The sequence below is a fragment of the Tachypleus tridentatus genome, chromosome 7, assembly GCF_004210375.1.
Source record: "Tachypleus tridentatus isolate NWPU-2018 chromosome 7, ASM421037v1, whole genome shotgun sequence".
Taxonomy (NCBI): domain Eukaryota; kingdom Metazoa; phylum Arthropoda; class Merostomata; order Xiphosura; family Limulidae; genus Tachypleus; species Tachypleus tridentatus.
Window position 1 is genome coordinate 100,975,766 of NC_134831.1, and position 14,980 is coordinate 100,990,745.

The 14,980-nt window shown below is 34.7% G+C and overlaps 1 protein-coding gene across 1 annotated transcript in view; it reads right to left on the reverse strand.

Moving 5' to 3' along the window:
• Positions 1 to 2,404: 2,404 nt before the first annotated feature.
• Positions 2,405 to 14,980, reverse strand: part of LOC143257742 (bicaudal D-related protein homolog) — an 85,931-nt gene continuing 73,355 nt past the window's right edge. Inside the window, exons 12-15 of the mRNA XM_076516776.1 lie at positions 9,500 to 9,625; positions 8,780 to 8,916; positions 3,723 to 3,843; positions 2,405 to 3,123 (exon numbers count right to left, since the gene is read on the reverse strand). Of these exons, the coding sequence (XP_076372891.1) occupies positions 2,980 to 3,123; positions 3,723 to 3,843; positions 8,780 to 8,916; positions 9,500 to 9,625 (528 nt within the window). The 3' untranslated portion in view covers positions 2,405 to 2,979. The remainder of the gene's footprint in view (positions 3,124 to 3,722; positions 3,844 to 8,779; positions 8,917 to 9,499; positions 9,626 to 14,980) is intronic.

Below are 14,980 nucleotides of genomic sequence, written 5' to 3' on the forward strand. Positions count from 1 at the left end.
AAGTGTTTTTTCACTTATCAGTTTTCTTTTTTTTGCAATAATCTTTGTTGAAAATTTAATTTTTATATATTCATGATACAAACTCAATACATTGATAATAAATATACACAAGTCTAATTAAACTCTTATGGGGGGGGGCATGTTAATTGCCTTATGATAATATTAATATAAAATATTATGAAGTTTCACATTCATAGTTAACAAATCTTATGAAACCTCAGTCCTGGAGTTTCTTTTCATTGAAATTTTACTGGATGTAGCTGTTTCATTTACTGTTACTACCTAAATAAGGGTATGTGATACAGTATTTGACCATCACTTCAAACTGATTAGAGGGAATCTGAACTGTCATTCATGGGGATTTGTTTCACTTCCATTTTTGACATTAATAAAGTTAACTGTAATGCACAGGTTACTTACATCTCGTGTGTCCTTTGTCATATAAATCACACATACAACTGAAATACTCTTGTACCATTCAAATATGTGACAGGTTACAGAATTATTTTTTATATAACAGTTATACTGACAGAAGAATTTCAAATATAGTGACGTACACTTAATTTGTGGTAGTGAATGTAATAGTAATCTTTATTCTGAAACTATGTTCAGAATTTTATAGTTCCATATGCATCACAAAAGTATGCTGATTTTTTAGGTCCATTTTAAAACTATTAAGCAATAAACATCTAACTTTTAAAAGTGGTAACAACTCAATTTCTACAGGTCACAAGTCAGGTATTGACAGAAATAATACTAAAACATATGGTCCTTATGCAAAGGTGCCCAAATTATAATATTCATGTATATGTTAAACATTTCATACTAAAAGTTTTCTATACATATAATTACCAGTATTACAATATTGAAAACCAATTTGAGTTCAGAAACTATTACTATTGTAAAACATCTGTATTACTAGAGGCAAGACATTTAGTAACACAATGGAATCAGAGGAAAGAATTGTATCCTAGAATGGCTTTATTTCAAGTGGGTTTCTCCTCATCAAGAAACTGGGAGAATGTTCAATACATTATTACTAAACCGTTATGGTAGATGAAAAACAAAGTACTTAACATTACTCTGTCAAAATTGTCATTCCAGATGTTTCTAACCTTGAGGCTTTGTTTGTAGATAAATCAAGATTAAGCAAGTTTGGATTCAAATGTTTATTTCTTTAAATAGTCATGTTAACAATTATAATAAACTTAAATACAGTTTTCTAATTTTCATGTAACAAATGTGTTTTAAATATATTATATGAGGAAAAATCTATATAATTTTAACATCTATCATCCAAGAAATTATTTCAACATCGTAATAAACTGTTCAAACCACGTATCTGATAAACGTGAACTGTTTGTTTACAACAGAGCACCTAGTCACCAATTATGATTTTATAATATGTATAGTATAGCAAACCGAACTGTGGTATTTCTAAGGTATACAGAAAACGTTAAAGGCACTATAACAGTATGTGATGTCACGTCAAGTTAATCTCAAAACTGTATTAAAAACAAGTTCTAATTTACTAACAATAAAAGAGGCATTTTTTAAGAAAATGTAGTAACGTGTTGGTTATTTATACAATCATGAAATGGTATAATGTCAACAGAGAAACTTGAACTGTTTTTAACTAAGTTCTCAAGGAATCACTTTTTAAAACTGTACCAGTCTTGTTTGTTGTGTGGTAAAAGGACCAGTAGAGTTTGTAATAATAGCAATCACTAGGTTTTCCATATACTTCTGTGGAAATTTGAAACCTTAAAAAAAACCTAACAATTAATCAAAAAGACCAGGCTAACTATAAATGTTGAACATTAGTAAAATGGTAAAAATAGTTTTTATCTAACGATCAAGTCCTGCTTTTTCAGTGGCATGTCTGGTAATTTTGTCATCATTTTTTAAATACAAAAGAAATATTACAATTCTTGTAAATGGGGAATTCTAATGTTATATACATAATATTATACCTTCCATTTAACAACTCTTAACCAGCTTTAGCTGGATATAAAAACCCTAAGAAACAGGTATTGGTTTCATCACAGTCAAATAGTCCATTACATAACAAAGTTATCAGTTAAAAACTGACCTATTAGTTTCTTAGGTTTACAAAGATTTCCAATATTCTTAGATAAACTTATAAATAGTTCAGTATGCCATTCACTTTAAACCTACTGGTATTTGAAACTACTAAGTTTTGGTGTTCACAATGTTATATCTGTGGTTTCATGGGAAACAACTCATAATATAAAAGGTGTTAATTTTTTGATGAAATACTTTGTAACACTGGATAAAACTAGTTTATGATATAACACGTACAATCCAAAGCTACTAGTTATTTATATTATAAGCATTCACGTTTTGTGTACAATTAACAGATATTCAGGACTTCCAGAATATAGCTTCCAGTATAACAAACATTCACAACTCAGATATTAACACCTGCTGTGGAAAAGATCTATACCATGAATGTACCACATATTCACAACTTTGGAGTTTTAGTGGGGTTTTTTTTTCTATGTAATACGTATTCCAAACTCATAACATATAAGTGTTATTCAAATTTTCAAATACCAGTTTCTTATGTAAGATATTCACAACACATGGTGCTGGCTTTTTATGTGACCATACCTCGACTTTCTGATGTAACAAGTATTTGTTACGTAAAGTTACTATCGCCAAATGTAAAGTGACAGTATTAAGCCCTACAGCATTTAAAACTTGAAGAGAAGTGCTGTACATTTAACTGACCACAAACTGAGGAAAAGTTACCATAAAATATATGTTAATCTCTTGTGAACATAACTTATCCATAAGTCTGGTTTAAGGCTTTTAATTTTTGGATAGCAAATATAATGAGTGGAGTGTGAAAAAAAATTATATACAATCCAGGTAAGTACATTCTGGTTGTATGCAAACACTATATACACGTGTATGAAGAAATTTCTTAATTTATGTACATCAAGGCAATGAAGGTCACCTCCACAATCCGAACAGTTTGCCCTTACCTCGCTTCTGCCGATGATTTGATGATAACCTTTGTGAACTTGCTTTTTCCTCTTGCTCCTGGTTTTGTAATTTTGCTCTAAGTTGTTCATCGAGTAAGGACTGCATATCGACCTACAAGAAGAGTTTTTTTAAACCTCGGTATAAATGGTTATTTAACAGCGACTTGGACTTACCATTTTAATTCCTAATTATTGGTGATTTTGTTCTCTTAAAAAAGGCGACATTTTTCTCTCCAGAATATAAATCAATCACGTTTTTGATAAAGTACCTTATTATACGGATATTTTTTATCTTTAATAAAATGACTCGAGGCATGTGAAGTTACGAGTAGGGCCACATTTAGGGCTGCAAAAACATCAAAACTTTGATGAATTATATTTTTATTTAATTTTATAATGCAGGGCCACTCCACTAGATTCAGTTACCAATCAAGAGTGCAGAGTGACCATGTGATTGATCAAAGCTAATTTAGAAGTTTAAGACTAGAGAAAAGGCAACTTGTCATTACCACCCACTGCCAACTATTGGGCTACTCTTTTACCAATGAATAGTGGAATTGACCGTTGCATTATAATGCCCCCACAGCTAAAAGGGTGAGCATATTTGGATTAGCAGGGATTCGAACCTGAGACCCTCAAATTACGAGTTGGCCATGCTGGGCCTATCCTGAAGTAAAGTATATCATTATCATTTAGTTATGTTTCTCTTACCTGCCATTGTTCTAGTTGCTGAGACAATTCCACCTTTTGCTGAATGGCTTCCATCAGCTGGCTGTTAATCTGCATTACATCTATCCGAGTCTTAGCTAACTCAATTTCTACAGCATTTTTCCTATTTAGAAAAAAAACAAAGACAAATTTGTAGCAAGTTATTTCATATGGGGAATGTCAAACCCAGTCTTTTACTATGTGATACAAGATACCTAAATACATAATGTTTTGTAAAATATTAACCACTGACTGCTGGTTCACTGTGTTTGGTGTGTGGCTTACAAAAAGTCTGTGTGCTTTATCACATGGGTGTTAACAAAGAAGTACTGTAAAAACTTAATATATCACAGCAAGTTCTGTACTATTAAATACCTTAACTTTTGTAATACAAGCAAAGAGAGCACATAGGAATATTTCAATTATAAGTTTACTGTAGTGAAGTTGTCCTCATGTCACATGGGTCAGAAGATAAAAATGTTAATTAGTGTCAGTTAGTAAGGATGTTTTTGTTAAGCCTATTGTGTCAAAACAAACTCTTAGTTGGAAGTCATACAAGCCAACTTAATAAAAATGTTTAAATGCATTTTACAATTACGTCGTTCTGATTTTTAATTATATTTCTTATCTAAACATTAAAATAAATCGTATGGGTATATTTCACATCTACACGGCAATATTCACTATTTGTATACGTCTATTTATTGGTATTCAAAGAGAAAAAGAATTAGAAGACTTTCTCTATAGTCACATGGATCTTAAAATTCGCGTTTTTTTTTTTTTTAGTTTTTCTTAATTCTGTAAAAACCAGGAGTGTAGAGTCCTGAGAGGATGGAGGGTATACATCCCCCCTACAGTTTGGTCTGTTGAATTGTTTTATTGCATCACAGGCCTACAAATTGTGTGTTTGTTCTTGTGATTCTCGTGTTCTTACCAAACAAATTACATAATTAGGCCTAGATGTAGGCTTTTTCAGTAGCCGAAATGTACATCTTTAATATAGGCGTGCTTCTAAGCATTTCGATCTAACCGATAGTTCGTAACCAGCAGTCAGTAGGCCTAAGTATACATGCAAGTATCGTTACAACAAGATTACTCTGTGACTACATGTTTACAGCTTTCAGGTTCACGTAATCAGAGATTATCAATTTGCAAATTGAACAGTCCACATAAGTGGTTGCAAAAATCATTTCCCCATCGGGTGTAAAAAATCTACGCCCCTGGTAAAAAACTACAATAATGTTGTATATAATAATAACAAGTACAGAACATAGTTCTATTACAGTAAAGCTTTGTTAAAACAGCTAATATATGAAATTACAGAAACAGACTTGCCAATGACTGGAAAGTGGGAATCCTAATGTAAGGTAAACAGTTATGATTTAGTGTTTTTCTGGCATTTATTGGAAAAGCACTAATTTTTATATTATACATATGGGGGTGTATATGCCAGTGGATAAGTGTTAAATCACAACTTTGGAAACCTAAATAATAAAACAGCATTCTTCGTAGAAAGAAACACACACATATCTGGATTGTAGAAATGTTGGTTAAGGATAAAGTAACTGATAAATAAAGTTTAGAAAAACCGTGTTTAAAAAGCTGATGGTAGTTGTAGGGTTAAATTATAAATACTACTTGTATTTAAAGTTGTAACCTGAAATGACAAAACTTGTGTCACACAATAATGTCAGGAAAATCAGTTGAGAACAAAATTACAAACCCTATAATCTAAGCACTTTCACAAGGTGGGTGTTTGTTCAACAGGGGTAAACTGGAAAGGTTTTTATCTGATGAAGAAAGGTCCACCTTTCCAAAGTACTCGGGTTATAGGGTTTTGTATTTTCAACATCTGACAACTTAAGCCGAGTTAATTTCATGAGCATTAAACTCCCGTAAAAACTGGGTTCCAGAGTGCAGTAATATTGTTCATTTAATTGTTCATGACATACGAACTTATCGTCTATGAAGTTATAATTAATAGTCACCTTGCTACTGCCTCGTCTTTATGAAGTCATAAGTAATAGTCACCTTGCTACTGCCTCGTCTTTATGAAGTCATAAGTAATAGTCACCTTGCTACTGCCTCGTCTTTATGAAGTCATAAGTAATAGTCACCTTGCTACTGCCTCGCCTCTACAAAGTCATAAGTAATAGTCACCTTGCTACTGCCTCGCCTCTGCAAAGTCATAAGTAATAGTCATCTTGCTACTGCCTCGCCTCTGCAAAGTCATAAGTAATAGTCATCTTGCTACTGCCTCGCCTCTGCAAAGTCATAAGTAATAGTCACCTTGCTACTGCCTCGCCTCTGCAAAGTCATAAGTAATAGTCACCTTGCTACTGCCTCGCCTCTGCAAAGTCATAAGTAATAGTCACCTTGCTACTGCCTCGCCTCTGCAAAGTCATAAGTAATAGTCACCTTGCTACTGCCTCGCCTCTGCAAAGTCATAAGTAATAGTCACCTTGCTACTGCCTCGCCTCTGCAAAGTCATAAGTAATAGTCACCTTGCTACTGCCTCGCCTCTGCAAAGTCATAAGTATTAGTCACCTTGCTACTGCCTCTGCCTCTGCAAAGTCATAAGTAATAGTCACCTTGCTACTGCCTCTGCCTCTGCAAAGTCATAAGTAATAGTCACCTTGCTACTGCCTCGCCTCTGCAAAGTCATAAGTAATAGTCACCTTGCTACTGCCTCGCCTCTACAAAGTCATAAGTAATAGTCACCTTGCTACTGCCTCGCCTCTACAAAGTCATAAGTAATAGTCACCTTGCTACTGCCTCGCCTCTGCAAAGTCATAAGTAATAGTCACCTTGCTACTGCCTCGCCTCTGCAAAGTCATAAGTAATAGTCACCTTGCTACTGCCTCGCCTCTGCAAAGTCATAAGTAATAGTCACCTTTCTACTGCCTCGCCTCTGCAAAGTCATAAGTAATAGTCACCTTTCTACTGCCTCGCCTCTGCAAAGTCATAGTATTAGTCACCTTGCTACTGCCTCGCCTCTGCAAAGTCATAAGTAATAGTCACCTTGCTACTGCCTCTGCCTCCTGCAAAGTCATAAGTAATAGTCACCTTGCTACTGCCCCTCCCTGCAAAGTCATAAGTAATAGTCACCTTGCTACTGCCTGCCATAAGTAATAGTCACCTTGCTTACTGCTCCCTCGCCTCTGCAAAGTCATAAGTAATAGTCACCTTGCTCTGCTGCCTCGCCTCTGCAAAGTCATAAGTAATAGTCACCTTGCTACTGCCTCTGCCTCTGCAAAGTCATAAGTAATAGTCACCTTGCTACTGCCTCTGCCTCTGCAAAGTCATAAGTAATAGTCACCTTGCTACTGCCTCGCCTCTGCAAAGTCATAAGTAATAGTCACCCTTGCTACTGCCCTCTGCCTCTGCAAAGTCATAAGTAATAGTCACCCTTGCTACTGCCTCGCCTCTGCAAAGTCATAAGTAATAGTCACCTTGCTACTGCCTCTGCCTCTGCAAAGTCATAAGTAATAGTCACCTTGCTACTGCCTCGCCTCTGCAAAGTCATAAGTAATAGTCACCTTTATACTACTGCCTCTGCCTCTGCAAAGTCATAAGTAATAGTCACCTTGCTACTGCCTCTGCCTCCTGCAAAGTCATAAGTAATAGTCACCTTGCTACTGCCTCTGCCTCTACAAAGTCATAAGTAATAGTCACCTTGCTACTGCCCTCGCCTCTACAAAGTCATAAGTAATAGTCACCTTGCTACTGCCTCTGCCTCTGCAAAGTCATAAGTAATAGTCACCTTTGCTACTGCCTCTGCCTCTGCAAAGTCATAAGTAATAGTCACCTTGCTACTGCCTCGCCTCTGCAAAGTCATAAGTAATAGTCACCTTTCTACTGCCTCGCCTCTGCAAAGTCATAAGTAATAGTCACCTTTCTACTGCCTCGCCTCTGCAAAGTCATAAGTAATAGTCACCTTGCTACTGCCTCGCCTCTGCAAAGTCATAAGTAATAGTCACCTTGCTACTGCCTCTGCCTCTGCAAAGTCATAAGTAATAGTCACCTTGCTACTGCCTCGCCTCTGCAAAGTCATAAGTATTAGTCACCTTGCTTCTGCCTCTGCCCTGCAAAGTCATAAGTAATAGTCACCTTGCTACTGCCTCGCCTCTGCAAAGTCATAAGTAATAGTCACCTTGCTACTGCCTCGCCTCTGCAAAGTCATAAGTAATAGTCACCTTGCTACTGCCTCTGCCTCTGCAAAGTCATAAGTATTAGTCACCTTGCTGCTGCCTCTGCCTCTGCAAAGTCATAAGTAATAGTCACCTTGCTTACTGCCTCTGCCTCTGCAAAGTCATAAGTATTAGTCACCTTGCTACTGCCTCGCCTCTGCAAAGTCATAAGTAATAGTCACCTTGCTACTGCCTCGCCTCTGCAAAGTCATAAGTAATAGTCACCTTGCTACTGCCTCGCCTCTGCAAAGTCATAAGTAATAGTCACCTTGCTACTGCCTCGCCTCTACAAAGTCATAAGTAATAGTCACCTTGCTACTGCCTCGCCTCTGCAAAGTCATAAGTAATAGTCACCTTACTACTGCCTCTGCCTCTGCAAAGTCATAAGTAATAGTCACCTTGCTTACTGCCTGCCTCTGCCTCTGCAAAGTCATAAGTAATAGTCACCTTGCTACTGCCTCGCCTCTGCAAAGTCATAAGTAATAGTCACCTTGCTACTGCCTCGCCTCTGCAAAGTCATAAGTAATAGTCACCTTGCTACTGCCTCGCCTCTGCAAAGTCATAAGTAATAGTCACCTTGCTACTGCCTCGCCTCTGCAAAGTCATAAGTAATAGTCACCTTGCTACTGCCTCGCCTCTACAAATTTATGAATAGTCACCTTGCTACTGCCTCGTCTCTACAAAGTTATGAATAATAGTCACCTTGCTACTGCCTCGTCTCTACAAAGTTATGAATAATAGTCACCTTGCTACTGCCTCGTCTCTACAAAGTTATGAATAATAGTCACCTTGCTACTGCCTCGTCTCTACAAAGTTATAAGTAAGTCACCTTGCTACTGCCTTGTCTCTACAAAGTTATAAGTAAGTCACCTTGCTACTGCCTTGTCTCTTACTTCCCATGCCTTCTTTACAACCTGGTCTTTTCCCATGTTTGTGTTTCCAATATCTTCTGCAAGTCGGTCTCTCTCCTCTTTCAGGGCAGCTAATTCTGCTTCTTGTACAGATACCTAAAGGTATTAATAACTGTGTTATATAGGTAGTCATAGTTTAACTGGTCAGAATGTTTTTTTTAAATAACAGTGACTTACGATTACAGTACTTTACAACAAAACAACCTAATGTTGACTATTTTAAATCTGAGTTTAGTCTTAATTATTTGAAGTACAATTTGTTGGCATATATGGTGTTTTGTCGGGTTTCATTCTGTGGCAAAGCCACATCGGGCTATTTGCTGAGTCCACTGAGGGGGAATCAAACCCCTGATTTTAGTGTATCTTAGAGAAATATATTGTCTTGGGTTCACATTTACGATAACCCTTCATTTATATATTGAGTTAAGTCATTGATCATGTACAAAACAACTTCCAAAATATCTATATTCATGGAAAGTATATTACCAATACCATCTATTCATGTTTTTAATATATTAATTACGATAAAATAATTCTCAGTTATAACACTTCTGTAAAATCACATCTTCTCAGTGTACATACAATACTGCTCCAGTATATTTTTACACCTAATAACTGAAAGGGTTACACGACCAAGGTATTAAAAATAATGCACCATAACAGTTAAAATGCTTCGTACTTTTGTGGTAAGTTTTGAGATTTCTTCAGATTTCTTCTTCAATTCTTCAGTTTTGTCTACAAGGTCTTCACGGATTTTCTGGACTACATTGGACTCATTTTCAACTGTTTGGCAGGACATACATAACTGAAGAAAGTTTGTAAAACTTAGAAATAACACAATAAACAATACAAAGATATAACCCTAAACGTAAATGTTTGGTTACATGTTGTTACGAAATCTTCTATTAACTCAAAGAAAGTTAGTTTCGTCTTTCTCCGTTTGACAGCCGACACTATTATATTAACTAAACACAATATGTTTTATGTTCTATTATTATACTTCTGTACAAAATATACTGGATAAGTAAATGTTACACATCTAGATTTATGTGAGATATAAAGTTTCAAAGAAAATACTGCAAACAAAAAATGCTTTTCTTCGGTGTTTATGATACGTAATGTATATATAATAAACTGTGAGAGGAATTTAACGGACAAGTCCAACCTGGACGACTCTTCGCACAATTTTTCAACGTCACTAGGGGAGGTTCTTAAATAGTTTCATTATAATTAGGTCTCTTTGAAGAAAAAAGTCGATAACTGCTTTACATCGCACAAAAATGAAAAGTGTTATAAAATTATTCACTAAAATTTGAAAAAACAACAACAGGAGCTTATTTATACAGTTGTGATTTTAAAACAACAACAGGACCTTATTTATACCGTTGTGATTTTAAAACAACAACAGGACCTTATTTATACCGTTGTGATTTTAAAACAACAACAGGACCTTATTTATACCGTTGTGATTTTAAAACAACAACAGGACTTTATTTATACAGTTGTGATTTTAAAACAACAACAGGAGCTGATTTATACAGTTGTGATTTTAAAACAACAACAGGAGCTTATTTATACAGTTGTGATTTTAAAACAACAACAGGAGCTTATTTATACAGTTGTGATTTTAAAACAACAACAGGAGCTTATTTATACCGTTGTGATTTTAAAACAACTATAGGACCTTATTTATACCGTTGTGATTTTAAAACAACAACAGGAGCTTATTTATACAGTTGTGATTTTAAAACAACAACAGGAGCTTATTTATACAGTTGTGATTTTAAAACAACTATAGGACCTTATTTATACCGTTGTGATTTTAAAACAACTATAGGACCTTATTTATACCGTTGTGATTTTAAAACAATTATAGGACCTTATTTATACCGTGGTAATTTTAAAACAACTATAGGACCTTATTTATACCGTGGTAATTTTAAAACAACTATAGGACCTTATTTATACCGTGGTAATTTTAAAACAACTATAGGACCTTATTTATACCGTAGTAATTTAAAAACAACAATAGGACCTTATTTATACCGTTGTTTTTTTCCTAAATCGCTTTCTTTACTGAGAAGTGGTCCTTATTTTCTTCTCAATAATGTACATTAATTATATATATTTATTAATTATCAACGAATTCAATTTTTGAGAAAGCTTCCAGAATTTTGATAAAGCGAATTTAATACAGAATTTAAAAGTGAGTTGCCCTTGTGGAAAATTATTGTGATGTTTCAGAATAAAAGTGACTAACTAATAGATAAATACACGATGAAATGAATTGTTCTGTGACTGAAGGAAACGCAAGTTATTCATACAGAGTTTGTTGCACATAAACGTTCAGGAATTTTGTCGTCACTCGAGCTATGTAAGTTACACAAGTATTTTTTTTTTTTACTTCAATGAGTATAACGTGATGGAAAACACTGAAAATAACGACCCCAAAAATTGTTAAACGGAAAACTGATTTATCACAGAGAAAGTCTGAAACTTTATGAAAGAAAATGAAACGTCACGATGCAAGTTATAGAAAGAAAGGTATGGGCTTGTCTACAAAGTCATAAGGAAAGATCAAGTAAAAAAAACCAAGAACAAATCTGAAATACAAAAGTATATCAAACTGTTCGCCAAGGTCTTGACCAAACAGTCAGCCATTCGACAAGCAGGATTTGTACTTGTTCATATCAAAGACAAGAGAAATCAGCAAAACACTAGTGCCACCTATCACGCACTGATGACACTGCGAATAAATTGGGGTAAATAATAAACAAATTGTTTTTGTTTGTTTTTTGAATTTCGCGCAAAGCTACACGAAGGGTATCTGCACTAGCCGTCCCTAATTTAGCAGTGTGAGACTACAAGGAAGGCAGCTAGTAATTAACAAATATAACCAAAAATTGTTTGTCTGAAGTAATTCAGGCATTTGTTGTTTTTTTAAAGACGGAAGATGCCGGAGTTTTCTCGGGTAAATCACAAAAGTAATGTGTTATTTTGTCTTTCACATAAGAACAAGGTGTGAAAAATTAGGAGATAAAGAGTTTATTTATTCAAAAACACTTAATCTTGATTTAATAAAACGTTTTCAGTAAAGCAGTACTTTTTTATTAACTTAATCTTGATTTAATAAAACCAATAAAACACTTAATCTTGATTTAATAAAACCAATAAAACAGTTAATCTTGATTTAATAAAACCAATAAAACGTTTTCAGTAATAAAACCAATAAAACGTTTTCAGTAAAGCAGTACTTTTTTATTAACTTAATCTTGATTTAATAAAACCAATAAAACACTTAATCTTGATTTAATAAAACCAATAAAACAGTTAATCTTGATTTAATAAAACCAATAAAACGTTTTCAGTAATAAAACCAATAAAACGTTTTCAGTAAAGCAGTACTTTTTTATTTTATTAGTATGTGGTTTGTTGCTGGAGTTTTGGTTAGCTTTAAATACAAATCAAACCACTTGTTCAACTAAATGAAAAACCTGAATAACGCTACACGATGGGCTATCTTTGCTTCGCCCACCACAAGTATCGAAACCCGAATTATAGTGTTGTAAGTCCGCAGTCATTCCGCTGTGCCACTGGGAGCGGATAATTTGTAGATAAATTGTTAAAACTCCATGCCATAAGTATGAATACGAAGAAACTATAAATTACAAGCAATCTTGGTTTACTCAATCAACATACCCGGACGAAACTATAAATTACAAGCAATCTTGGTTTACTCAATCAACATACCCGGACGAAACTATAAATTACAAGCAATCTTGGTTTACTCAATCAACATACCCGGACGAAACTATAAATTACAAGCAATCTTGGTTTACTCAATCAACATACCCAAACGAAACTATAAATTACAAGCAATCTTGGTTTACTGAATCAACATACCCGGACGAAACTATAAATTACAAGCAATCTTGGTTTACTCAATCAACATACCCGGACGAAACTATAAATTACAAGCAATCTTGGTTTACTCAATCAACATACCCGGACGAAACTATAAATTACAAGCAATCTTGATTTACTGAATCAACATACCCGGACGAAACTATAAATTACAAGCAATCTTGGTTTACTCAATCAACATACCCGGACGAAACTATAAATTACAAGCAATCTTGGTTTACTCAATCAACATACCCGGACGAAACTATAAATTACAAGCAATCTTGGTTTACTGAATCAACATACCCGGACGAAACTATAAATTACAAGCAATCTTGGTTTACTGAATCAACATACCCGGACGAAACTATAAATTACAAGCAATCTTGGTTTACTCAATCAACATACCCAAACGAAGCTATAAATTACAAGCAATCTTGGTTTACTGAATCAACATACCCGGACGAAACTATAAATTACAAGCAATCTTGGTTTACTGAATCAACATACCCGGACGAAACTATAAATTACAAGCAATCTTGGTTTACTCAATCAACATACCCGGACGAAACTATAAATTACAAGCAATCTTGGTTTACTCAATCAACATACCCGGACGAAACTATAAATTACAAGCAATCTTGGTTTACTCAATCAACATACCCGGACGAAACTATAAATTACAAGCAATCTTGGTTTACTCAATCAACATACCCGGACGAAACTATAAATTACAAGCAATCTTGGTTTACTCAATCAACATACCCGGACGAAACTATAAATTACAAGCAATCTTGGTTTACTCAATCAACATACCCGGACGAAACTATAAATTACAAGCAATCTTGATTTACTGAATCAACATACCCGGACGAAACTATAAATTACAAGCAATCTTGGTTTACTCAATCAACATACCCGGACGAAACTATAAATTACAAGCAATCTTGGTTTACTCAATCAACATACCCGGACGAAACTATAAATTACAAGCAATCTTGGTTTACTGAATCAACATACCCGGACGAAACTATAAATTACAAGCAATCTTGGTTTACTGAATCAACATACCCGGACGAAACTATAAATTACAAGCAATCTTGGTTTACTCAATCAACATACCCAAACGAAACTATAAATTACAAGCAATCTTGGTTTACTGAATCAACATACCCGGACGAAACTATAAATTACAAGCAATCTTGGTTTACTGAATCAACATACCCGGACGAAACTATAAATTACAAGCAATCTTGGTTTACTCAATCAACATACCCGGACGAAACTATAAATTACAAGCAATCTTGGTTTACTCAATCAACATACCCGGACGAAACTATAAATTACAAGCAATCTTGGTTTACTCAATCAACATACCCGGACGAAACTATAAATTACAAGCAATCTTGGTTTACTCAATCAACATACCCGGACGAAACTATAAATTACAAGCAATCTTGGTTTACTCAATCAACATACCCGGACGAAACTATAAATTACAAGCAATCTTGGTTTACTCAATCAACATACCCGGACGAAACTATAAATTACAAGCAATCTTGATTTACTGAATCAACATACCCGGACGAAACTATAAATTACAAGCAATCTTGGTTTACTCAATCAACATACCCGGACGAAACTATAAATTACAAGCAATCTTGGTTTACTCAATCAACATACCCGGACGAAACTATAAATTACAAGCAATCTTGGTTTACTGAATCAACATACCCGGACGAAACTATAAATTACAAGCAATCTTGGTTTACTGAATCAACATACCCGGACGAAACTATAAATTACAAGCAATCTTGGTTTACTCAATCAACATACCCGGACGAAACTATAAATTACAAGCAATCTTGGTTTACTCAATCAACATACCCGGACGAAACTATAAATTACAAGCAATCTTGGTTTACTCAATCAACATACCCGGACGAAACTATAAATTACAAGCAATCTTGATTTACTGAATCAACATACCCGGACGAAACTATAAATTACAAGCAATCTTGGTTTACTCAATCAACATACCCGGACGAAACTATAAATTACAAGCAATCTTGGTTTACTCAATCAACATACCCGGACGAAACTATAAATTACAAGCAATCTTGGTTTACTCAATCAACATACCCGGACGAAACTATAAATTACAAGCAATCTTGGTTTACTCAATCAACATACCCAAACGAAACTATAAATTACAAGCAATCTTGGTTTACTGAATCAACATACCCGGACGAAACTA